Source organism: Labrus bergylta, chromosome 21 (genome assembly GCF_963930695.1).
Source record: "Labrus bergylta chromosome 21, fLabBer1.1, whole genome shotgun sequence".
Taxonomy (NCBI): Eukaryota; Metazoa; Chordata; class Actinopteri; order Labriformes; family Labridae; genus Labrus; species Labrus bergylta.
The window spans coordinates 19,832,572-19,860,364 of NC_089215.1; the positions used below are offsets into that span (position 1 = coordinate 19,832,572).

The following is a 27,793-nucleotide window of genomic DNA, read 5'->3' on the forward strand; positions in this document are numbered from 1 at the left end:
CTTCTCACCGTAAACAATAGGACATGGAGTGAGAAAGACCGAGACACCCAAGCCCTTCCAGAGAGGGGCGTTGTCAAACACATCTCATTTACATTTAAAGGTACAGACACAGAAACAGCCTGTTCTGAGCAGGGCTGAAATAGAGGGCTTTATAGTGATGATCAAATACAGGATCAGAGTGGATTTAGAACAAGAAACTTCCCAGACATCTCTGAGACTTATTTCAAACTGGTTGAAAAGGAGAATAATATGTGACCTTTAAATCATATATTCCAAAGACTGGATCAAAAAAGGCCTGTCAATAAAAGTGAACGAACATTGTTGGCTTATAATTTGGCTTCTAGAATGATACGCAATAATCAAATGTCAAAAGAGTTAAATACTACTGTTTCCAATGAAGAAGTTCAAATGCACAATTTATTTTTTGGTGTTACAAAAACAGCAGATGGATTTGAAAACTCTGAAGTCTAAAGTGCTTTTCCTCTCAAATCTAGAGACATTAAAAACTGATAGATTTTGCAAAGACCATGTATCTTGCAGGATCATTACTTAATTAATCATCATGATTAATTATTTTAGATCACAGCTGCCTGAGCATGTGTAGTTGTTTTCTTCAGTGATTAAGGCAGTAATGTTCGCTTGGTTGACTTTATGAGCTTGCAGGTCAATAGTGAGCCATGTTTCATCTCCCAGTCTCATAATTTAACTGGTTATTATTACATGGCTGTGTGAAGTACTTTTATTCTGATTGGCTGTTTACGCAAAGCAACAACCTGCTATCCGTCTGTTGCCAAGATCAAACCGTTGTGAGGAAAAGCAGATGGTTGCTAGGGACATGGCTCTCATCACAGACTCTGGAGGGACTAACTTTTATCATATCAATCTGTGGGAAGACGTCGGGTTTATTTGACGTTGTCTGTTTACTGTCGGAAAGGAGAAAAAAGGAGGATAACAAATGAATAAAGGGTTTAAAGACACAAAAAATATATATATTATGACACAAAAATCTCCAAAACTGAAGATGGCACATGAAGTAAACATAACAGAATGTGCTTTGGGATACAGCTCTGTTTTAAAGACGGCTAATTAAGAAAGAAAATGTCAACAAACTCGGACAGTGACATTGATTGAAAAACTCAATCAGGTGCTGCACTGATTCATGCCGATCAGGTCGCCTTGTCTCACTTCCCCATCAGTGGAAATATTCAGTTTAATGTGAGTTACAGTTAGTTTAGCTCTTCAGGCTTCAGAGTTAACCGTTGCTATCGACACAGCTCTAACTTTGGATACCAATGGACTATTTTTTTAGTGTTATACATGAATATCTTTTTAAATTCATAAAATAATTTCCAAATCAATATTCTGTTTCTAATCATTGTAATTTTCTAAGTAAGTAGCCATATAATAAGTGGGATAATGTACAGTGAGCAGGTTGTTACGGTGGAGGAACCCTTCAGGATAAGTAAGTCTCCTCTGCTTTGTGTCAGGGTTCTGCTTATTCCGCGACAACAACCTGCTCACTACACATTATGCCCTTCAGCAAGCAAGTGTCCAATGAACTCGTCACATGTATTTAAGACATCGTGGCTTCAGCCCAGCGCAGTGAAGCTTCATCCCCTGCATTTTAACTTTCTATCTGGTCTCCTGCTTCCTATGTGGTCCTGTGGAAACACATCTACTGGTTGGTGATAATGTTCATGTCAATTAAGTTTAAACAACTTACAAAATGACTATTTTAGAAATGTGTCTACAACATTGAAGTTACTTGAACTTAAATTTGGTTTTTAAGGCTCACAATTCCCGTTGCTGGTTATTGATTTGTACACAAAAAGACTTTTCTTGACCAAGAAATCAACATGAACAATGAGTGCACTTCTCTCTGCAGTGTCACTTCAGAGTTTGGAATCAGGTCTACTTAGAAGTTGTGACAGAACTCCAGTAATAATAGCACATCAACACTACAGGTGGGAGGCACTACTCTAATCAAGGTGGGTGGGGAACCGAATTGAGTGCAGCTTAACAATCCCAACCGCGGCTTCTTATGGTATCATTCCCTCTGTGACTGTCACATTTACAAGGGGCTGCACTTCACCTCTCTGCGGCTGTTCTACAGCGAGACAAACACACACAGACATGCAGTCAGACATGCAGGTAGACATGCAGTCCCCTGGTTCAACTTTGTGAGACACACACACAGACAGGCTGTCGCAGTGACACACATGAATAAGCACACAGGTCTTCTATGGTACAGAGAAAAGTGTTGACTGGATGGAAAATACACACACACACACACACAAACACAGAGGAAAAACTCTAAGAAACACATAGAAACATGCAAGTGAAGGTACAGTAGACACACAACTCTAGCTGTACAGAGCCCCTTGCCAGACACACAGACACACACACACACACACACAGACTGAGCTGTTATCTGCTGTGTAGCCAGGAGCTACAGCTGTAAACTTAGTCACAGGAAACCATATGGGACGGAAAGAGACAGGTGACACATCCTTCAGCTCTAACTGATAGTCAGGACTGAGCGGCTGCAGAGCTCAGCCCGGCTCAGCTTATACATAATAGATGTAAATTCACCACGCCGAGCACAAGCCAAGAGCACGCTGACACCTTTTTTTTTTTTGTGTGTGTGTGTGAAATAATCTCCATCCTCCCAACAGGACAGAAGCTGGACAATAGCAAATGAGATGCATTGTTTTAATTCCTCTCAATCCTGCCAGTTACATCCTCAGACAAATGTGCACAGACTGCTGGAGTCTGGGTTCCCTATTGAAAATGGACACTGATAAAATAATATCAGAATGACCGAGTGGTAAAGTGCTTGTGTGGAAAGCAGCTCAGTTTTAATTTGCAGTACAGTGTTGGGGAGAGTGACTTTTCCCTGCAAGCAGGTGGCTGCTTCGTAATAAATCCCAAAAATAAATGCACTATTGGAGGACTCACTACAGAAAGATGTGGCACCAACACCTTAAATGACCAACAAGACAGAGTTTACACTTCTAATGTATCACCTGTACACTGGAGTAACAGAGCTCAACCTCTGATAGACCTTTAAAAGACACCAGGTTTTTTTTTCTTTGGAGGTGCTGATATCTCAAGTGTCCGAATTGAGGTGACTCTTCTATCTTTTTTGATCTGATAGAGTTGGTTCCAGTCTCTGCAGGGTCATAAATAACTCTTACCTCCCTGGGATCAGTTCAACAGAGCAGGTTAGTTTCCTCTAGGATTTGCCCTCCAGGCTGAAAAGTCTAAACAACAAGTTTGAGTAGGAAAAAATATTCATCCTGTGTCCTGAGACCAGATGTGTGATCTTGTGGGGGTCCATAGATCTCTCTAAGGGTTCTGTGGAACTAAAGTTCTGGGCATACGGGGACGGGGGGGGGGGGGGGAGCCAGCACACTCTGTCTTAAGGTCTCTTCCACATTTTGGCCTTCAACTGATGCTGATCCAGTATTGGATCACAAGCATTTTCAGTTCCCTCAATCGTGCATGCTACATCGGTTTCAAAGATTGATGTGTTTACAGCACATTGGATGCATTTCTCATTTTCAACATGAGGGGCAGAAACCGAGGCTAATCTCCAACATGAGTGTAACATTTCCTGCGAACAGACAATAAAATGATCAGACAAAAGTTTTGCCCGAGGAATTCCCACCCTTTTTAAAAAATGAATAAAATATGATAGTAGATCAGTTTAAAGTGTGTGAAGCGCATTGGAGTATGTGGATATCTGCCACGCTTTGGGCAATAATCAGTGTCCACCTGCAGTTTTACAATTTATAGAGCGTTTCCAGCATGGAACCTGAACATTCTCCATGTGTTTCACTGATTTAGTCTAATTTCTCTCATCACTAGCGCTCTCACTGAGACTGCTGTCCAGCCCTGGAGCTGCTATAAAGCACAGCCCATCTGGTGTATTGGATACTTCCAGTCCCAGAGCTATATTCGTCTAATGGCTCCCAGTGGAAAAGGCTTTTGTTCTTAGACAGGCTAATGGATGGCCAAGGTTACTGGAGTCATTGTTTGTTAAGGTGAGGTTGTTCTGCTGATTGAACACCAGGCCAACAGCCTTAAAGACTGAAGAGCATCAGGAGGAGAAGGCAAGGATCTTTAAAATACCCTTCAGCGACTCTGTAGACTTTTTTTTCTCTCTCAGTATTTTTCCCATTCTCGCACTCGCACACACGCGCATATGCCTCCAAAATTGAACCAATGATGAGAGCAATGAGCCATAGCTGGAGCCAGAGAGGGTTTTGGGAGCCTCTTAGAGTGAATGGGCTTTTAGAGGCGGGAGCCTAAGTTAGGTCACAGCAACCTTGTGGTTTGAAATAAGCACGCTAACAGCTCTGTTCTGCTGCTGAAGGCGCCCAGAGACAAGAAAGGGTCTTCCAACCACTTCCTCTTGAGTGGTTTGCCCGTTCATGTCAGCATTTCTGTGCTGTCCGTACTTCTCTCTGCTCTTCATTTTAATCTTTTCCTACTATCTTAATTCCTCCGGCAGATTGAATTGCATTATTGTGACGCTAAAACCGCTTGTACTTCATATCCTGTCCATGCATTTCATCTGAGCCACTTTTCTCTCGAAGATTTCTGAAATGACTTCCATCTCCAGCTCTGCAAAGCCTGTGAATGGTTGTCAAGAGACAGTCAGAGACAGAAAGCGAGGGACTGATGGATTTGCTCCATTATCAGCCGGGGTTCTGCTCTTAGTGGCACGTCGTGCCTCTGGGCCTTCAGCCCTCTATCGCTCCATCCCTCACTGTGCTTCTTTCCCGCTTCTGAACTCATAATGAGAGAATTATACCCGCCGCGGCGAATCAGTGTCTCCCTCCCACACATTACCAACAATGGAGGTTATCATGAGAGGAGGAAAGGAAGAATCATTTGCACGCTGTTGACGAACAGAAAGTGTCATTTGTTGGGCGCAGGAGTGTGTGTGTTTTTATCACCTGTGTACTTTAGACTGGCATCGTGCTGTGAAAAGAGCATCAGTCATAGGCTGATGAGGAACTCTTCTTCCTTCATTAAATGAGGTGCGGGCGAGCTCTGTGTCATTAGTTGATGGATTTAAATGTGCCATAAGGCAGAACTCATCCAGAGAAAAGGGAAACTTTGAGAAAAAGTGCTTAAGGAGATATTTAGATTAAGGACTGACTATGACAGTTGTTCCTTTGAGTGACACTGAAATGTCTCAGCAGCTGTGGGATTGCTTGTTGTCAAGTTAGGTACAAACATTCATGGCTCATAAATGATAGATTCTTCAGATTTTTGTCTTCTTCTTATGGTTCCTTTTAACACCACGATAAGGTTGAAATTCATACTTTTAAGTCAAATGTCTCAACAACCGTTGGATAGATTGCCATGGCCGTGGTTCACATCTTTTTAAACTTTGGTGATGCCATTTCTCTTGTGATTTTTGGGCAAGTTGTTCCTTTATAAAATAAGTCAGTAAAGAGAGACAGGAAGCATTAGGGAAAAAAATGTGTGGTGCCATGCGGCAGAGGTCAAGGGTCAAGTCGAACGCGGGACGACAGTGAGTACTTTAGCCTCTGCAAATGGGGCGCAGGCTCTAACGGCTAAACAGATATGTGAAAAGTTGAGTTTCTCTTATTCTCTGACATTTCAATCAGTTTAAGATAAACTAAGTGCTAGTTAGCAACTGCTAGCACTCTTACATGCTAAATAAAGTTACTGAACATGGTAAAAAAAAATCAAAAAAAAAATCTCTGAGTTAGATTTAGTAGCATTGCTAACATGTTGGGTAACTAATTAAGCTAACTGAATATACTCAAGCACTGCATTATGTACAGAACCCATCACAGAGAGTGCAATGTTTTGTGCCTTATGCTAGGGCTAGCATGTTAGCATGTTTAAGATGTAGGTAGAGCTGTGTCCTGTTACACCAGTTATGTATTAAGGACTATCTTACTGTAAGTTATGGATTGAACTCCACACTTAAGTCTTGTTGAAACTACTTTCAACTTAAGTTTGTCATTGTTTGGTTGCATCACAGGGAAGTAAGGTTCATCTTAACTTGTATTGTCCAAACTAGCCAAAATATTGTTGCAGAAATTACATTTCAAGTCCAATTTGACCAATCAGTGAAAAGCCTTTTTCTTAGTGCAGTGTTTGTTACAGTGTAGCCTCGAACGGATGAAAGAAATGTCTTTTAACTGCCATTTTTCCACAAACAGAAACAAAAATGTATGTAAACTAAAGCAAAGCGTTATATCTACCAAGAGCTAGGAGTAGGATTTAAGTTGTAACGCATGCCTTCTGTACATTTGCACCATCTCAGTTGGCAGAACACCTTTAATGATCAGTGTTTAAACTTTGTCCTCAATCAGAAATTACATTCCACCAAGGCTACATTGGAACTTACAGACACATAGCTGGTGCAACCAAGTGCTGAGCCGTATCTTCTCGCTGTGTTACTGTATATAGGCTAATTTTTATATATCCTGTTTCATCCATCAATTTGTAAGTCTTATTCTGCTTTAAACTCCCCTCTTAAAATGTTTATCACCTTAAGTGTTGGAATGGAAGTCCAGTTGGAGTTTAAATAGAGTCATTTTATTTTGATATATATCTCAACAGGAGTTAACCCAAAGTGCTTTTCCTCTGGTGCATGAAGTTTACAAAGTGCCTAAAGTACAGGTGTACACATTCAAAGGAACAATGAAAGCATACAACACAGCATCATTTCTGAGCCTCACTATCTGACTCAGGTTATTTTACATTTTTCCTGTCAGACACTCTGGGGAGTCCCGCTGAGCAGCTCTCTGCTGTCTGATGGGAGCTTTCAGCTCGTTGATTACTGGGTGTCATACCTGTGGCGCTGCAGCAGCGGGTGGGGTACACTCTTTGTACAGCAGCTGTCATTCTATGAGAAAGTTTTGTTTGCTGACAAAGAAGAAACAAATATCACATGTTGACTAATGTGTAGTTGATAACTCTGACAGAGATTTTTGAATATTTCAGGCATATATACTGGAGCACCAACTCTAGAAAATTGCATTTTTTTCTGCTGATTTGGGGCTTTGCGAAACACAGTAGTTAAAAAAATCATAAGCATCAGTTTACAGCAGAAGCATGAAAAGCTGGTATTAAAAGAATGAAAAAGAAGCTATTCAAACCCTCTAAATAAATACATACACACTTTCAACATGCCAGGGCAACACGGAAGAGAAGAGTTGAACCTTTCCTGATATTAATATTATTTTTGGGCCTTTTTTGGATAGCACAGCTAAAGAGAGGCATTAGGAGAGAGACCCGCAGCCTCTGCCATGGGGCGCACAACATAACCGCTAGGCTGACAGCGCTCCAAGTCGAGCTTTTCTTAACTTTTACTACCGACGTTGAAAAGTTAGCCTCATCTCATCATCATCTGACTGTGGCTCAGTGGTAGAGTCGGTCGCCTCTCAACCAGAAGGTCGGGGGTTCAATCTCCAGCTCCTGCAACCGAATGTCAGATGTGACCTTGGGCAGGACCCCAAGTTGCTCCCGCCCATTTACCATCTTTTTTACCATCTTTATCGTCTTCACTTTTTTTCACTTCCATTTTCTATTAATTATTTTAGATTTTCTCCTCTGTGTTATTTGTTCACAGGAGAGAGAATGAGAGACTGACCACAGCAAGATCCTTTTTCTTTCAAATATGCGTGCACTTTTTAACCCAACAATCCATCCATCCATCCATCTCTCATCAATCCATCCAAGCATGCACACAAAAAACAGAACAACCACCATCTAAGCACAAATTGAATGCAGTGTAATAAAGGAGTAAGTACATCACAGTATGCACCAATACTTCCACACCAATGCTGAGAACTCTCACTGTTGATCCGTGGCTCCATAGCTGTTTTACATATACATTTAATAGATATATGCATATATTCCATACCAGTTATTCTCTTTGATCAGCAAAAAGCTGAGCCTCTAATTTCCACACAAAGTCAGGGACTCACTGCAAACTTCTCGCTGTTTCTAATTATGCAAATGCAGAGCTGGATAACATTCACTGTAACTTTTCCCTTCCCCATTCTTCTTCTCCTCTCTCTCTGCCCTTCTCACATTTGTTCGTTTCTCCAAAGCGCCGCGCTACGTTTAAGAGATACAGCAGGTAAAAGTACACGCTGTGTGCACTTTTTTGAAAAGCACCTTTGTGTTATCTGTTCTGCATACGCTCGTCTTCATGCATAGCACAGCACCTTTAACCGTGGCTGTTTGTGCACGCTGGGAGAAAAAAAGCGATAGAAGGTCCCAATTAATAGCCGTTACGTAAACCGTCTTTTCACTTTGCCGTGCCTCCCAGAGCCTTTAACGTGCTCAGTATGAAACCACATAAATCAGCCACTCAATGAATAATTGAGACGTCCTCGCTGACATCTCTTTCAGTTGTGTGCATCGCTGCCTGCAATGGTCCGCCATCCCTGACAGAGGTGCAAATGTGGGGAAATGTGTTAGCACCTTTAATTTCTATATTAGCCGTTTTGTTTAGCCGGGTTAGCTCAGGAGACCTGTGGCAGCCGAGGCGGTGAGCTTTACATTCAGAGCCGCTCTGTGTGAGTCCCTCTGATCAGCCAGAGGCTTAGACCGCATGCTGATGGGCTGCTTTAGCAATGCAGATGAGATAATACATCCATATGTATAAATGCTAGCTTTGAGTGTGTGCGTTGAGTTGTGTGTGCGTGCGCTTGTGTTACATTCAGATAGATGGTTGTTCTGTTTTGCTGATGATCTAGCGTGCATATTTTCCCCGGCGTGTGTCGCTGCGAGTGTGTGCGTACGTGCATGTGAGTGATTATGGTTTATGATTATGGCGGCTTGGTGACAGAGGGTGATAACTGTTATGTTGATGATGGCGATGATGAATGTTTTACAGCGATGATGATGATGATGATAATTACGATCGTTGCCTTGGTTCTTACTTCCATCAGTCTCAGATTGAACACCCTCACGAAGACGGCGGAGCTTCTTTGACTGCTGAAAACTGCAGAGCAGGACCCACATCGACTTCAGCAACACTTTGATTTCCATTATATTTCCATTCCAGCCACTTAAGTTGGCACTCTTATCCCGAGTAATTCAGCATGAAGAGGAAGTGGTTCAGTGTTGTGTTCAATGGCACTTGCCGTTGCCGATGGGCATGGTGGACATGACTGGACTGGATTGTCTGACCTTTTTTAGGCAAGATTTAAATTCAAATAGAATTTTTGATTCTTAGTCAATAATGAACGCATGTTAATGGTAAATATCTGTTAACATCATGATGTACTCTGCAGTTATCCACTGTCATTTTTATTTTTTATCAAAGGTAAAGTTTGTTCTAATCAAAATTATAATGAGATGCAACATTTTAACAATTCCCATTGAGATCTAAAATCTCTTTTTCAAGTGAGTCCTGGACCAGACAGCAGCTTTAAAGTGGAGAAAAAAACAACAGACCATAATACAGAAACTACATTGGACAGTATGTTTGCATTGTTAAGCAGTTACACATGTGCACACACTGGTGTTCAGATGATCCATCGTCATGGTTTTAAAACCATCCAAGCTAACAAAATGCTCTCGTTGAAGCTAACTCTTTAACTCAGACCATGACGAAGGAGCAAAAACATAAAAAAGCACTTTTACCAAAGAGAGGGTGAGTTCGAGGAATAACATCCGTGATAAGTCCATGAGAGCGAAGGTTACAGCTACTGACAGTTCTTGGAGTCAGTCTAAGAAGGCAGTTAATGTAGAACGGCCTTAAAGAGGAAGTTAAACCAGTGCTCCATTTTTCTGTTGTATAAGGAAATAACCTACTTTCTTATACAATACACAATGATGTGTGTGGAAACCCACAGCAGAGAGACCACAATACCTGCATTGTACAATGAGGCCAACACTTTCAGTAAAGAATATCCTCGTCATCAATCACTAAAGATAAAGTTTCTTGAATGAGTTTCTTTGTCGTAATATAAGAAAACAGGATTTGATTCAGTGGAAGAAACACAGTTTTACCCTCATTTCATTTTCTCATTGGAAAAAAAACACCAGTTATTCCCATGTTTAGAGACACATTCAATCAGCTGATTTTTCAAAGTTCAAATCTGATGATGATCTTCAACAGTTCTCTTTGACCTTAAAAAGCACAATATAGTGTTTTGTGATTTCACAGAATGCATTTAAATGTTATATGGAAAGTGTGTTGAGAAAATGAATTATGTACAGAATTATAAACAGAAAGATGTGAAAATACGAAGAGAAATATATCTCAATATAAAGTCAAATAGGTCTCCTTAAAATGAAAAAAAATATATATTTTTATACATGAGAAAATTTCAATTTTAATTTGAGTTGCTTGAAAACAACCCACTCCCCTTTAGAAAATGACATACTGTATAAGTGTACATTAAGGTAAAAATCCTGAAAATTCTACCTTCTCTATTTCTTTAAAGTTTTTTACACTGAGCTAAAGAACATTATTTCACTTCACACCTGTATCTGCTTCTGTTGTTCTGTTCACTGTTGACACCTGTAAGTCATCGTAGAAGTAATAATAACATAGTCTGTATATAAACATGGACGTAGTGTCAGTGATGTCACCCATTGGTTTCTGAAGCAGACTTTTGAAAGCCATCAGTGGCGGAGGCCATATTAGGAATGCTGTTTCAAACTAAGTTTCAGTCACCCCGGTAACAGGAAAAGAGCTGGAGCTGAGGCGGGCCTTAAGCCTCCTGATAAACAGCTACAATATGCCCACCCATCAGTTAGATCAGCCACGCCCCTGATTATAAATTACTATTACCCTTCATGAAATCAAAACAGACAAGTTATATATTTAAAAAAAACACATCCATACAGTGTGTGTGCAGGTCAAGAAATGAGCTCGTCAGATCAAATTTGTATTTTGGAACAGGCTGTAAACTTTTTTTATTCACGCTGTTATGAATGGGTGTGTATGGGACTTCCCAGGCTTTTGCAGCCAGCCTGAACAGGACACGGGGTGTTTCAGTTTTTTGTACTTCAGCATTGGATGTTGCTGCTTGGTCTGCAGTCATTTTTGTAAAAGTTTCTGCTTTTGTTGTGTTTGGACTGCGTTTCACTGAGACAAGACATTTCATTCACTTTTACTGCTGCCCAGTAAAAACGCAACACAATATAAAGCACCTTAAAACCTTTGGAACATTGGAAAGGACACATTTTCAATAAAGTCTCAACAAATTCTAACATTATAAATGTTTGAGTGGTATCACAGGACTGTTTTATTGGTATCCATGAAAGGACTCTTAAGTCACTCCTTACTGTTATGAAGATTGTATTTTGTTTAGGGGGGCAGGTTTTATGCTGCTGAATCACGTCCCAAACTTGTGTCAGAATCAGAATCAGAAATACTTTATTAATCCCAGAGGGAAATTCGATCATTACAGTTGCTCCAAAATATACAATATAGCAGTAGAAATATAGTAATACAAATATTAATCAAATAGAATAGGATTGTGTATTGAGTTTTATGTTGCACTCTTCTGATAAATCTGCAGGTTATTGCATCATACGGCATCTCTTTGGCCCCTTTTAATATGGATTTTAACCAGCTCTGGCATGGCAAATGAAACCCTAACTTCTCTTTTGAAGGATGCCCTGCAGCTTGATCCGAGGTGAAGTCCTGCTGTCTTACTTCATCAGCCAGCTTACCCCTAATCAAAAACTTGAAAGACTCAGAAACACGATGTGAGAGGTGGGAAGGGGACTTTGCTCGACCATTTCTTCTTGCTGGTGTTGTGTATGGGGGATTTGACTGGTGACGGTGTTGTCTCTTTGAGGAAGTCAGGAGGGAATGTGATGATCTCTTCCTCAACACCTGGGATCAGCCACACATTTCCTCACCTCCCCTTCCCTGTCTTGATAACTCTCATCCTTTTTTTCTATAATTGTCTGCCTCTGCTTCCTTTTTTTCCCACGTTTTCTCCCTCTTTATGTCAGTCCCATTCAAGTCTACTTATCCCTACACTTCAACCCCCCACCCATTTTTTCCCTCATCATTTGCTTCCTCACTACGCTAAAAGCCACTTCTAGGACTTGTCAGTGACTCATTTGTTAACATGAAAGAGGGGAGCGAGTGAAAGAGTATCTTCCAGTGACTGAGTTTTTTAGTCAAGTGTTTAAGGAAGTGACACAGAGAGGTGGAGGAGAAGGAGGGAGGGAGAGTAAGGGTAGCAATCGAGATAAAAAATGCAGACAAGAGCTTCAGCGTGTCGCGTTTTCCTCCTGCTGCGGCTTCAGATGGTTTTCCCAAGGTAACCCCCAGCTTAGACGCTGAGTGCTAATATCTGGTGACCACCCGCTGGTCTTCAAGAACGCGTGCTGAATCTTGTGATAAAAGCTCCCAGTTTTGGGTTTATTGATGGCTGTTCTGGATAGTGAAGAGAGATGGAAAGCCTGCAAAACTTTATTTTTTTTTTTTTCAGTCGGCCGTTAAAGCAACCATTTTTAAAGGTTAACCTGCTGGCATATTCTACCTGAATGTGTACTTACCAGCAATGTTCAGACTTTTCCACAGACGCCTTGCACATTTCTCTAATTCTCATTTTAGCTGTGGCAATTTAACATCAAGTGCCTCTTTAAGTTCTGACCTTTGCAGTGTTCCTTTGCAGATTAGCAAAACAATGCAAACAATTGTCATCAATCTGAGTCAGCAGTAATTTATCATCACATAAACACTGCTCCAAATATGCATAATGGCGCAGCCGGCATTAAATGAATGTCCAATTAATCCATTTTAGGCTTCGACTCTTCATCGCTGTTTAGATTTGACAAACAGTGCTGTGAGTTAAATATTTCAAAAGGTCACCGTGGAGTTTTAGTTGGAGGGCTTTGTTTGTTTTGGCTGATGTTACTTTTAAGCTGTATAATGAACATTTAATCTTTAAAATGGCTCATATGACAACTTTAATTATGACGTACCAAAAGAACAGCACAGTCACCAACAATACTCAGGTAGGCTGTGGTGTTTAAATGATGCTCAATTAGTACACAGGGACCTCGGTTGTAACGAGGGGTTATTTGAGTTACTGTTGCCTTTCTTTCAGCTCGTACCATTTGGGCCATTCTTATCTGACCTCTGACCTCTTGTGGAGCTCACTGGATATCTTCTCTTTAACGTACCATTCTCTGTTAACCCTTGAGATGGTTGCGTGTGAAAATCTTTTTAGATTAGCAGTTGCTGAAACACTCAGACAAGCCCGTCTGGCACCAACAACCATGTCACGTTCAAAGTCACTTAAATCAACTATTTTCCACATTCTGGTGCTCGGTTTGAACTTCAGAAGATCGTCTTCACCATGTCTATATGCCTAAATGGATTGAGGTGCTGCCATGTGATAGGCTGATTAGATATTTGCAATAACAAGCAGTTGAACAGCTGTACTTAAAGGTATACTTCACCTGTTGAAACATGAATCTGTATTGACATTGGGTCATATATGTAGTAAAAAGGGGGAAATACATTTTGAAGTTGGTGCCTTCTTGACTGAGAAAAGGCAGAAAGTGTCTTTTTGGCTCATGTGGATGAAAGACACCAAATCCCAGAATGCTCAGCACCACTGGCCATTCCCACTAAGGTCCTCAGACATATTTACTTCAACACATACGGTTTCCTCAACAGATTCCGAGATTTCTTCCAGAAGGAATTGGCATCTTGTAAATTCCTGGCAGAAAACAGACTCTATGTCTGTGTCCATAGACAAACAGTGAGAGCACCGACACTACCAGTCTGCCCCAGCTCGAGCCGGCCCCGGCTCCTCGTCCTCACCACCGCAGACAGGTAGGCCTTATGTCTCTGCTGCTGAGCTGGCAGTGGCCGGCGGCCGGCGGCCAGTAATATTTCAATATAGCCGCGAGATGGTTGCTGCCGACAGGCCGGTTTTGTGTCTCGGCTGCTGCGGCCAGCGGTGGCCCCGGCGGCCAAATATAGAAATACGATTTCCCTCAGGGGAAAACGAGGACGGGATGCACGACTATTCAAAAATACTACCAGGTTTCTAATGATACAAAGATTAATGCAAAGGGGTGAAGTATCCCTTTAATAAAGTGGCTGGTAAGTGTTTGATAACTGCATTTCAGGGATCAACGTGTGTGTATGTATCTATCTTAAGAAATCAAACATAGATCAAAGAAAGATATCGTCTGATATATCAGTATTGGATTCTTTTTTCTCCAAAAAATTGATATCTGTATCTGCCTCAAAAATCCTGTATCATTTGGGCCCTTTAGTAACAAGCACACTGTTATTTCTTTGCCAATTTGAAGAGTGATCTGCCTTTTTTTCTCTAAAATTCAAACAGGAAATGAAAACAGAATAAATTAATAATAAGTCCCCAACGAATTGAAGACTTGTTTTTGACAGGGATTGCAGAAAAAAGCTCGGGTGGGGAGACTGTAGAATGTGTGGAGAAACCCTCTCTTGTCACTCTCTTTTAGTTTCAGTGATTACATTTTAATGAGAAGGGTTCCCCTTGAAACACCATCTGCTTCTACTTTATGATATTTTACTGATTAATGGAAGCAACACCAAAGTGATCCGTCGACGTTGTCGTCCTGATTCAATTCTCTCTTATTACTTTCACAACGTACTTGGTAATGGCTTATTACATAACACGTCATTAAAATGTGTTTCCTTCTTGTCTGTGGTGAGTTCAGAGTACATTGTCAAAACATCTTTAGAATAACAAGTGAAGAGTAAGGTCCTTTCTGAGGTATTAGAGAGACTTTTCTTTGATATTTAAGAGCTCATCTCTACCTCATAAAGCTGTACAAACCTCCCCGGGCAGAGACAGAAGGTGTAGGACATACTAAAGCTGAATGTCTTGATTTTATGTCACCAAATAAATATCCCCGTCTCTATCAGCCGACCAGGAGCAGTTACCTGCACAACTGCCAACCTAAGAAATGGGGAGGTGGGGGGGTCACTAAACAGAGCTTGTTTCAACAAACAGAAGGGCGTGGTGAGACATATAAAAAGCATTTTATTCACTAAGGCAACACAGTTGTGTTTGGTCCTGTGTGAAGCTGCTTTGTACCAAAACAAAGGAATATGGATTCTTTTTCTCCTGGTGCCACCCATCGCCTCACCACGCAGCCACAGTGATGCTCGTCTTTGTCTTGCTTGTGTATTTCTTTGTTGGCTCAATCTTAAGACTGTCAATAATTCCCCCATTAAATCGTTCCCATAATTCAAAGGCAAGCAAACTCATCAGAGCAATTCTTAGTTTTGCCTCCATTTTCTCCTCCACTCTTCCTTTTCTTCTACTTCTGCCTATTGTTCTCGTGTTTCTCTACAGGTTCAGCTGTAGTTGCCCCTTGTATTGAATGTCTTTAGTTCCACCTCCTCCTCCTCCTCCTCCTCCTCCTCCTCCGCCTCCTCTCCACTCGTCCAACAACATCCCTCCACCTCCCTCGTCTTTCTGTCTTCCTCATCTGCATCCTTTGGTTTTTCTCTGCACAGTGTCTAATTCTGTGGGCTGTGAGGAGCAGCAGCAGCGCTCTAAAATAAACATCTCTACTGCAGTGAAGTTAGTAATCACCCTCTCTCTGACTTCCTTCTTTGGACTGTTTTTGCGCCTATCTCCTCTGCTTATCTAGAATTCTCGTCAACTGTAGTTTTGCTCTTTAAGATGCTTCGTCATAACATTATCATAATAAAAATGACATTTCTAGTATTTTTTAAGATCAACCTTAGCCCTATAGGAGTGCTTTCCATAAGCGCCACCGGTTTGCCAAACAGCCCATTAGTCACTTCATTACAGCTGGCTTCTATCTTTCTGAGTGTTTCTAATAAAAAGTTTGACTTACAAGTTGTGATTTGCTTTTCCCCTGTTTTTCCTGATGGAATAGTTCAGACGTACCTTAAGACATATCTCAAAAGGTGCGTTAAAGACTGGTACATAATTGATATTTATAGTAAGAAGAAACTAAAACCCCTAAAATGAGGCGACATTCCCATCACTAATCAGTCTGTATGATAGAATAATGACATTTAGATGTGCCAGAAGCCAGAAAAATGTGTATCCGTAGAATGTTTTAACCGTTTCCAGGCCTACACAGACTGATTAACTATTGATATTTTACACCACAGGTCACACCTATACATTCACAGAGGCTGCTATGTAAAGTGTACATCAGGATTAACTAATCCTATTCATACACATTCACATGCCGCCAACGAAGCAGCAGGAGCAACCTGGTGTTAAGAGTCTTGCCCAAGGACTCATCCGACATGTTGCTGCAGGAGCTGGGGTTGAACCCCCGACCTGCAGGTTGAGAGGGGACAGACTCTACCTACTGAGCCACAGCCGACCCCAAATGATGATGATTAGATGAGGCTAACTACCACAGAGCCACAGCTGAGCCACAGCTGCCTAAAAGAATGACATCTTAGACATTTCAATCCACAACAGTCAGCAACTAACCAACATCGTCAACAGCAGAGCAACATGTATGCATGGTTTTCCCCCCGTCAGGTCAGAGGCATCAGTCGAGTCTTCTAACTATATTCATGTTCTTTTTGTTTTTTGTACTGTGGTTCTTCCCTGCCTTCCCATTTCTAAAAAAAAAAAAACTCCAAATGCTATTTTCTGCCTAATTGGGCAAATGTTTTGGCCTGAATAGTGAAGAGGGAGGGAATGACACGAGCCTCTGCTGGCTTGGCGTCGGTTCCACTTGGCTCACTCTCTTAATTTGCTTGTTAATTATCACTCTCCACCTAAAAACACCAATACAAACACCTTTGAAGAAATTCTGAGCTAATGTCTTTCACAGGATCCAAAGCTTTCTTTTTATTTTGCTCACTTAGTTTTATTGGTGGCTTTAATCATTGTCCTGCAATGAAATTATATTAAAGTCTTCCGCGATCTGTTACTGTGGGTTTTTTTTCTCTCTGGTCTGATCAACAGCTCTGACCAGTGTTAAAATGTTTGTCAGTCCCCCAAAATATGTTGAAACTGGTGGTTTTTGCTTCACACGCTTAACGGTGAACCTTGTGGGGCGGCAGTAGTGGTTGGGAACCGGAGGGTTGCTGGTTCCAGTCCTGATGCGTAAGTTGGTCTGGTAGCTGGAGAGGTGACAGGGCAAAGTACCCTTGAGCAAGGCACCGAACCCCCAACCGCTCTGTTGTGCTCCCTGCTTAGCAGTGTGTAGCAGCCCCACTCTGGCATCTCTCCACTAATGTCCACAGATTCAGATTCTTTATTGTCCCACAAGGGGAAATTTGCGTTGCAGCAGGAGCACACAGAAGACAAGAAACACAAGGACAACATCACCATAGAACATGAACGAAAACAAATTTAAAAAAATCAGACAGCACAACAAAATATAAAACCAAATAAAACAATGTCCTGTTAGTGCATGTGTGTGATCTGGACCAATGTGTGTGAGAAGCACATCTCTCAATAACATAATTTAGCCTCAGGGATCAATGAAGTATATCAAATAAAAAAATTAAAACTCTGTCGACATGGTTTTTTGGCTTCTCACAACGTTTTTGCCAGCTTCTTGTCACCAAATGCATGTTGTCTGTCAGGGTGAGGCATAAAAGCACTACAGTAAGGGTGTCTGTACCACCGTGCAGTCTCAGCTCGGAGACCTTTGGAGAGGACCAGAGCGCACCAAACTGAATTCCTACATATTTTCAACTTGCCATACATTGGTCAGAGGAGGCTTCAGGCATGTCGTCCCTGTTCCTTGCAGTAATGTCGTCCTCCCGTTGTAAAGTTGAGTAAGGAGGATCCCTGTGTGGGTCTCCTGGGGTGCTGGAAATAGATTTGCAAACAGTTTTCACCACAGTAGGAGCTCCTTCAGTTAGCCTGTCTGCTCTGGGGGATCAACAGAGCAGGGTCTTCAGAGAGAGAGAGAGAGCGAGAGATACAGAAGGGAGGGAGACATCATTATCATCCACTCTTTCTGTAAGTCTCAGCTGTGGCTCACAACCAACCGAGTTCCACCTGCTTGCAAAGCCCTCGGGCTAAAGTTGAATGTCAAGCAGAGAAAACACTGCAATTATCCATTTACAGATTCTCTGTTTCACATCTCTCTTTCTCTCTGAAGTTTTTCACACATTCCTCCAAAAGCTGTGGTGCAGTGTCTGCTGAGTTTCTACCAGGTGCTTGAACTTCCTCACACATTTCACACACGCAATTAGAAACTTTGAATCATGCATCACAGCGGATGTGTTGATGCGGTTGCTGGGGTTTCTGATAATGGGGAGCTTCATGAATAAATGAAATCCCACGCTAGCCTTTTTACATCCAAGCAGGCCGGGGAAACACAGAGCCCGGCTTTTTATTACAGTGTCACTCTGCAAGCAGCTGATGAATGTCATCGGACATCGATTGTTCAAATGAATTATCACTCACTGGAAAGACACAACACACGTTTATATGTCGCTACAGGGAAATTGATTTCATTTTCTTTGTGCTGTTGCTGTCTGTTGGTCATTTTTGTCTGCAATCATTTCCATTTCTATCTGCATATTGTATGTATTGAGTCTGTCTTCAATGTCGCTCCTGATCTTTAGGAATGAGTCCAACTTGTCTGCTTGGAAGAGAGCTCCTCCAAAGAAGCTCAGCCCTTGTATTTCAAGAGAATAGTTCAAATATTGAGCGTTTCTGTGAATAACAGATTAATGATCTTATCGAAGGCCTTTTTTCTGATCAACTTCTTTCAGTTTGAGGTCAAGGTACATTACAAAAATCTGCTTTTAAAATAAACAAACAATAAACTAAAACTGTCACATTAAAGCTCCTGTGATTAACTTTCAGTTTGAGTCGAGTTTGGCGACCCCTATGGGTAGAGCAGTACGTCACATCTCTTTTGCTGAGCTCATCCTCTACATGAGAAATGATGGAAAATCTCATCCTGCTTTCCTTTAACAGATAATATCACTCAGTGTGAATCTTGTTGAAAATGTCAACAAAGGCTGGTCTCTCAGCGTGCTGTTAATGGTCTCGTCTGACTAGTACACCACATAAGCATTAAAGTTCATGATATAGAAATGATCATCTTGTCACTGTTGGTCTTGTTTGCTTTTGTATATCACATTGAGGCATCAGTGTTCATTTCATTCTGTTTCACAACCAGTTAGAAACTCCTCACTGAAGCTTTAAGGTTCTTTCCGATGTATCTTCCTTTTGGGTTTCCATTTAACCACAGACTGTATTTAAACGTTGTCTCAGTGACGTCTCTCTTTGGTTTCTGAAGTGGACTTTGATGCTCATTGGTAGTGGTTGCCATGTTAGAAATGTTTTCTCAAACTAACTAACTTGTGGGCAACCCTATAAAAGAGGCAAAGAGTTGGAGCTCGGGCAGGCCTTACGCCTCCAGACAAACAGCTACACTGCTCCTGCCTGTCAGTCAGTTTAGCCACGCCCCTTTTTATGAATAACTCTTATCCTTCATCAGAATTTTACCTCCCCCCGCAGTGTGTGCCAATCGGGAAATGGGCTAGTCAGACCAAATGTTTTTGTTTTTTTTACAGTTTTTTAAGCAAGCTGTAGACATGATTATTTCTGCTGGGTGAACGGGACTTATGGGGCTTTTACAGCCAGCCTCAAGTGGACACTTGGAGACAGCTGTTGGTAGAGTTGGCCGTCTGAACCGGAAGGTCGGGTGTTTGATCCACAGCTCCTGCAGCCACATGTCCAATATGTCCATGGGCAAGACTCTTAACCCCAAGTTGCTTCTGTACTTCGGCGGCGGAGTATAAATGTGCATGATTGGGATTACTTACTCCCAATGGTCACTTAACATAGCAAACTATGTAATGGGTTCTTGATGACTGCAGTTTTTCTTACTTGGCTTAATAGGTTACCGCTTGCATTTTACCGAGAGGTTTCCCACCTTTTTTCATTGGCAGATTTTATTGGCATGCTTCAGAATAACTTCACTTAATGTGTTTTGAGCTCTAAGTGCTGCTAAAGATGGCTGTCTCATGCACTTAGCTCGCACTATGCCTCCTTTTTAAACATAGTGGAGGAGAGATTAAGGATATGACTTCATGTCAAGTACAGGAGGAAGACGAGTAGAAGGAGAGTTTTTCTGGGTTAAAAACACAACATGTAGTAGTAGAATACGCTGCAACTGAGGCAAACGGTTAAGAGTATACTGTAAATCGGTGAAACTCCATTGAGTGTAAACAAAGTAAACTCCCTTTCCACTCGCACATGGTGAATGTTTCCAGACTGTTACCTGCTGCGTTCACATATCCTTGAAGTCATTCAGACGTTTTATAGTGGGAGGGGGTTACAAGTAATAGATTTTGCTGTTTGCATCCACACATGCATCCCTCCAGGACGATGTCTGGAAATGTTCAAGAGTGTATAGGGCTTCCCTGAAAGGGCCTATTACATAAGAAACCCATTGTGCAAGAGGCACAGACAATTTCCCTGCACCTACATCATGTCTCAATAGACCAAAATACCATCAAGTTTGTAAGGAGCAGTGTATGTTTGACCTTTCACTGCACAGTATGGCCTGAAGCTGAATGCATTGAGTTTGCACATGAAGTAGGTGAGCCAATTTTCCTGGAAGAGTCTGTAACATAAAGAAGTGAACTACAGCACTTCACTGTCAAACGAAAAACCCTTTCTCAGCAGCATAAATCACTCTTATTCCAGTAACCAAAAGTGGATTTTTCCATCTCGTTTGGTGTCATTGAGGTTATATTTTCATCAAACATATTATTAAGCTTTCTCAGATATTCTCATAACCATTTAAATACTGACAATAACACCCTGTCCATCACAGCGGAGCTTTTAACAACAGCCAAAACCCTTCAAACCTTTTCCACGAGGTGTCTCTGAACTGTGATTACAGCCCCTGTTCCCTTTTGAAGACAGCTTTCATAGAAAAAAAATAAAAATCAAAGCGGCCAGCGTTCAAATATTCAAGGAGGCTGCAGTTTGGATGTGGCTGAGATTTTTTGTCAGAGATAAAGAGAAACTATTTTTGTTTAGATGGGCGGAGGGAGCTGTTAGCTGTTCATAGAGGCTAATGCGTTGCCATAAATAAATATGTCGAAGAGACGGTGGAAAGTGGATTAAGCTCGCTGTGTTAAAATGTGAGCAGACATTTGATATGTGAGAGACTATAGAAGCCATGGAGCTAAAGCTATCATCACATCTTTGCTAATGCAGCTCATGTTGTGTATTGAGACCAAAGAGAGAACAAACACATATATAGACATGTGACCCTTTGCACCCGCTGCAGTCTGGCTTTAAAGCACGTTTCAGTTATTACTGCTTATGTATTAAGGTTTTCAAGATAACTTTACTCCCACATGTCACACATAAAACACCTGAAATGTGACGAGATCCCTGTTTCCACCAAGCAGTCCGGTTCAAGTTCGGGACGTGACCTTATTTATTGGCGTTTCCACCGTCAAGTCGGGAATGGTACCAAAATAAGGGATCTGTACCATCCTACTTTTTTGGTACCCTTCTGTTTGGGTGCCAAGGGTACCGATCCAACCACAAAGGGTCCCTTGTTCACTGTGTCCCTGTTCTTCTTGAACGTTTAACTCAATTAATAGCTGCCTACTGTGTTGGGATGTTATGATGTCACACTATTACATAGCTAACTTGGCTATCTCCTTCTGGCTTACACTCTTTACCAAATAAGGGTACGATTGGCTGTGGAAACGCAAGCAAGTTCAGGGTTTACCGTACTGAACCAAACCGGACTGCTTAGTGGAAACGGGGCTTTTTTTGGGTCAAGTTTGATATTTTGTTAATGCCAGTGTTAAGTACTCATTTCCTGTTTTTGTGCTGCACACTGCATGGAGTGTATACTCAGTGCATGTCATCAAACGGCTGTATTACGTTTCCTGTTCTCCAGTATGTTGTTCTACGTTCTTTTCTTGATAGTGTGTTTCCGCTAAGCGTAGCAAGGCAAATATTCTCACTCTCAGTGCTTCGTCTTCTACTTCCATGTCTTTTTTTAAATGAAGTCTAACAGGGATAGTCTCTCACTGTGAGGTGCATATAACGTGAACAGCCAGGTCAGGAGAATATCCAGAGCAGTCCTCCTGATATTATCTAGATATTTTCAGTAGTACATATCTGAAAACGGCTTTAGTGTACCTTCCCTCTTGTTGTCAGTTTATTGGCAGGATTTTCCCGTGTTAATGTTTTGAAGTTTCCTTGTGGCTCTTGGTTTTCTACTTTTGGATTTTGAAAAGTAAGCCAGGTATCGCCTGTTTGTTTCAATTAGTAGTTAAGTTTTTGTTATCTGCACTTTGGTCCTCCTCAAGACACTTTGAGGTCCTTGGTATGGATGACATCTGATGGAAACAAATGAGATACATCTGTCCTGAAAGGTTCTTGATTTAGTCATTTGTCGTGCTTGTATGGACTGCATGTTTGGGGTATTTCAGCAGAACATAAAGTCAACTAAAGAGAACAAGCCTTACTCTGATACATGTTTAGAACCTAACTTCATATTACAGCCACTGTTCAGGATGACCTTCACTTTCCTTTCATTGATTTCTTTCCCACAATTACGGAGTGTGTTAGGCTGGATGTGTGGAAATTCAGCGTTCCAGTGTTTTGTACATTTATTATGTATTAGATTGTGAAGGTGATTTAAATGTGCATAATTTTCCATATTGTTTGGCACCTAAATAAAACAGATGGAGACCTTGAGTGTTTTTTTCTCACATGGAAATGAAGCCGATGTTTAACCTTAACATTAGTTATAAACTCTGAATAAAGAAAAGGGGAAAATCTCTTACTCTTCAAGCCACAAGTGCAATTATTTAATGTTGTTAGTAGCTAAAAAGAACATCATAAAATGGGAATTTGTGGTCTCCCACTTCACTTGAATTGCAAACTTGTTTTAAAAATGTGCTACATATTGAAAATATGGCATCTCAAAGAATACTGCATAGTACGTCATGATGAGGTCTTTTAAGAGTGTCTTGGCTTATTTGGGTATTCAGCTATTTTCCAGCTCGAGTAATTGGCTGAATAAATGGAGCAGGGAAGGCCGAGGCTGCTTGAGCACAATGCACATGGAGGCAGCCTAACCATGGCTTTGTGAACAGGTGAACTCAGATTGTTTCCTGAAGCATATATTTGCTTTATGAGAGTGGACATCCAAACAAAATGTGGTGATGTCTTTTTAAGTATGCTAGCGCTTTAATTTCACGTTTGAATCTTAGTCCATGAAATATCTTCATACGGAGAACTTCCGAATAAAGTCAAAGTAGTTTGGATTCATCCTGAATGAGGCTGTCAATGTAACGTGGTACAGCTCAGTCAGCATAAATAGAAGGCGTGAGAGACATGCACGCAACCAGACCACACAAAGTCAGCGCGTGTCTCCTGAGTTGCAAAGAAAAGTCTCCAGAACTAAGATGCACTTCTTTAGGTCAGACATAAAATGCTGAGATGACAACTTCAAGCCCATTAGTGTCCTTGTCTGTTCTCGTCACGTCAACCGCTACCGTCATTTACTAGATTCACTTCCTTCCTTTTATGCAGCTGCTCTACATACAACAGGTTATTGAATGTCGGGGCTTTTCAAACTCTAAATCTTTGAGCCACTGTTTGCATTGTACCCAAAGATCTACAGAAGACTGATCAGCTGATTGGACAGTTTTCTTTCCTTGAGGACTTTTGGAAAATGTTTGGCATATCTTTCTTTCCCAGATTTGACTGAGTTAGGATTTAGAAGAATTAGCTGAAGTAGATTAATAACCTCACAAAGTTTACTGAACTGCTGTCAGCTGTCAAAACTGCTGACTGGGTTTGAAAGTCAACCAAATGAGCGGGCGACACAATAACACCCAACTTCCCATGGTGCACCTGGACCTTTCACCTCACACTCACAGTACTTTTAGAATTTCACCCCAATTCCTGAAAAGTTGGAACATGGTGTAAAATGTTAAAACAACGAGAATATGAAGACTTGCAAAACATTCAAATCCCGTTTGATTTGTTTGAAAATTGCACAAAGACAAATATTGATTGTAAAAACTGACATTTCATTGTTTATGGAAAAGTATATACATACACACATGTGTAGCATTCATTTCAAGCTTCAGTTCTTTCCTGAAGCCTTGAATTCTACTTTCTATTACAGCAGTTTTTACTGCTGATGAATGTGCTCTCACCGCTGTAAAGATCCTCTAACCTTTGAGTCTATCATTTTCTTTGATCACAGTGTAGATTGATAAACCTAAAGATAAGGAATCATTGGAGGAGATATGTGGTATTTCATTCCTCCCCGATTGGCTCAGTACATCCATTCAAATGATGGTACAGGCTTTCAGATCACTTCTTATGATATACTGTGAAAAGTCTTTTTCTGCATCTTTTCAAAAACATCAACCCTCGTCTAGACGTGTACGACAGTGATTCTGAAATATTAACAGCCAGACATTTGGAACATCTGACAAAGCTCCAGCCTTCAGTCTCCTCTTAATGGCTGCCTAAAATGTCACATCTTTCATGTTTGTCATGAACATGTCAAACATGCCTCGGCTGAACTGCATCTCCCAAGCTGACTAAAGATCTCTGAGTAAAAAAGAGCAATCACATTAAAACAAACAGTGTCCTCACCCAGTGGCTCTGATATCTGTCCCAACATCTTTGAGATTGACAGGGACATGCAGTGCAGTAAGACGTCCCGTCCTGTAGCTCTGCTTGTTGGTTGTCTGTACTCCTGAAGAGCACATTGACATCAAATACCTGTTATGATATTATATAAGTTCTTTCTCAATACACAGTGTTTGATGGGATATGAAGATACACCATACACAATATGATTATGAAAAGACCAGACATTACACGATGCAATATGCTGGAGTGATGGAGCGGATCTTAAATCTCACCGTTCAGAACGCATCATAGATTTTGGTCACACATCTGCCTACAGGCATGACTCAAATGCTGCCTTCTGTTCACTGTGAGGCTGCAGCATCAGCACATTTATCTTACAAAATGATGACAAATCACAAATCGCATGCGGCCAGAATCGTTGGGGGTTGATTTGCATCACGAATGCGAACGACAGGTAACTTTGTCTTTCTGAGGGTGATTTGCTGTTGGTTTGGTGTCTGTTTGTTGATTAGTGATGGGATATATGATGGGGAATCTGTAGTTTTAATTTGATATTGACTGAGTGCTTTATGAGGTCCCTTGTCTGACTTCCTGTCCAGGTGGATCTGCTCTTTTTACCTTGACACATACTTGCATCCAAAAAATGACGCTAGCCGGAGATGAACCTTTGTGCGTGCTGTTGTGAGCATGCCCAAACTTTGACACTTTTTGAGTGAGGAAAGTTGAAGTTTGAGCCGGACATCCTCACCAGAACAAGTGACTGACGGCAAAGAAAGTGCGAAGCATGATTTAAGAACATGGAAATCGGTGCTTCATGAAAGCTTAGGACCATTTGATGGCAAGGTGAGGAAGTGGAAAGATTGAAAAACATAGGACTTCTTTAAAGAAATTCATAGTTGAGGTTTCTCAGGACTATATGATCCTCTAGCTTGTCATTTTTCTTTTTTACTGATTCCATGTTCAGTCTCTTCCTGAAGACATTCGCATGCTCGTCCTTGCTTGTACACCTAAAAAGTTACAGAAAAGAGAAACCCTCACTATCTCATCCCCACGTCTCCCAAACTGTTGCTTGTTGTGGGATTGAATGTCAAATTGAGGGTTTTGAAAATTGCCGGATTCAGCCTCGACCATTCTGACACCTGAATGGTGTCGGGAGTTTCGGTCGTTTGAAGATTGACGGCTCTTCTATTGGAATACTCTGGAGCCTTTATATCCATCTGCACCATGGGCTGTTTTGTCGCGATCAAGCACTTCAGTCCATTCAATCCACTCTCGCTTCTTGACCATATGTGTGTAACTTCTTGTTGGTAATAGCAGTTCAGAAAACCTTTTAGACCATGTGTGTATTTGGAATGGAGCATGAAGTTCAACTTTTCAGCTCACTTCTGACATTCTTGCTTTTTGTTTACTTCACTTTTCCACTTGCCTGGTAGGCGGGGAGCCTTGCCTACGTACATTGGTCGATTTCAAGATCAATTTCTGCTTCTTTTATTTACAGGAATCAAGTCTGATTTTCTTGTTGTCGTGTTGTTCAAAATTGAATTCTCGAAAAAAAGCCGCTCTACTCTCTCTTTTGTCTATTTGTGTTTCTTGTTTTTTTTCCACTGTGAAAATGGAACCCCGGCACTCCCTATTTTTCTCCTTCTCTTTGTTGTAATAGGCTCATCTCTCCTTCTCTCTCTGCTCCCTCTATCTATCGTGAGTCTGAATAAAGCAGGTAATGGGCCATGGAAATGGTGCCAGCACAGTCATGCCTATAAACACACTCTTTCCCTCTGAAAACACACATTTACAAGGATGAGAGGACGTCTTTTTGTCACCCATCTCATTTAGTTATTGTCAGAGACTGTAAGAGCAACCCCCAAAAAATATGTGATCAACAAAAGAAGTAGAAAAAAAAGTTTGTATTTTTTGCTTGTAGAATACTTGATGACTAAGTTCTGACTTTGTCGCCTTTTATAACTTTATTGAATAATCAGACAAGCTTACTTTCAGTTTATCTAAGGTGAATCAAGGAAACGCTGTTACTGTTGATGTTTGTGATTCTAATGACGTGTCCTACCTGCCCTCAGGTGTACATCCGTATCCTGGACAACGAGTGGAACGTGTACAGGCGTTACACCGAGTTCAGGGAGCTCCACAATCACCTGAGAATCCACTTCCCACAGGTGGACACCTTCAACTTCCCACCCAAGAAAGCCATAGGGAACAAGGTGAGCTTCAAGCTACCATTATTCTCTTTGTTTCTTCTTTCCCTTTTGCTCTTTTCACTTGATGTACGGCTAACAAACTTTAAAACACTTGCTCCTACTGGACCAGATAAGCACAACAGTTGCTGTTAGCCATCGCTTACCCTCGTTCCCCCTCATCTCATAATCCCTGTAGATCAGTGCTGTCAACCTTTCAGATTTCTAATGGCCCTTAAAGTAGTTTACAACATTACGGGTAGAACATCAATCTTTTAAAATACTTGATACATCTTTATTTTAGTTTCAGACTGTATTACTCAAGCAGAGTTATCATTTCTATCCATCAACGGGGAACCTTCACAGTGGACTATTAATAGAATATCTTTATTTGTCATCATTGTACAAAGAAAATTGGTCACTGCAAAATCCTTCATGAAGTGACAGTTTCCGTAAAGTGCCTGTTATAAAAGAGCTTCTTAAATAATGTTTAAAAAAAATTGAGATTTCAGTTGCCCACAGATTTCAATTAGCTGTAGCTTCCAAGCCCAGATGTGTTATTGATAGTTATGGTTGTCTGTCTCTGTGTGGACAATCACTCTTCACTCCAGGGAGAGGGGACGTTTTCAAATTTTACATACTTTAATTAATATATATATATATATATATTAATCAAATTAATGGAAATTCTGGTTTTACTCTCTGTTATTGAGAGACATTTTTATCTGTTCTTCCTACTGATTTTTGGTGTTATGAGCAACTTTAACAAACAAATTTCCCCCAAGGATTAATAAAGTATTTCTGATTCTGATTCTGATTCTGGCATGCTTCTCACACACTTGCACAAACTGGACCTGTGGACATGCATTAATGAAGAGATGTCAGAATGGCTTGCTACGCAGGGAGCAAACCAGAGCGGCTGCCTTCATAAAAAGTGACCTGGCACATCTCCTGCTACCAGATAAACTTCCATATTATGGTCCACACTGGGATTTG

The 27,793-nt window shown here is 41.1% G+C and overlaps 1 protein-coding gene across 2 annotated transcripts in view; it reads left to right on the forward strand.

Moving 5' to 3' along the window:
- Window positions 1-27,793, forward strand: part of snx29 (sorting nexin 29) — a 165,257-nt gene that overhangs the window by 109,153 nt on the left and 28,311 nt on the right. For both annotated transcript variants that reach the window (XM_020642566.3, XM_020642567.3), the window contains exon 19: window positions 26,684-26,824. In XM_020642566.3, the coding sequence (XP_020498222.1) occupies window positions 26,684-26,824 (141 nt within the window). The remainder of the gene's footprint in view (window positions 1-26,683; window positions 26,825-27,793) is intronic.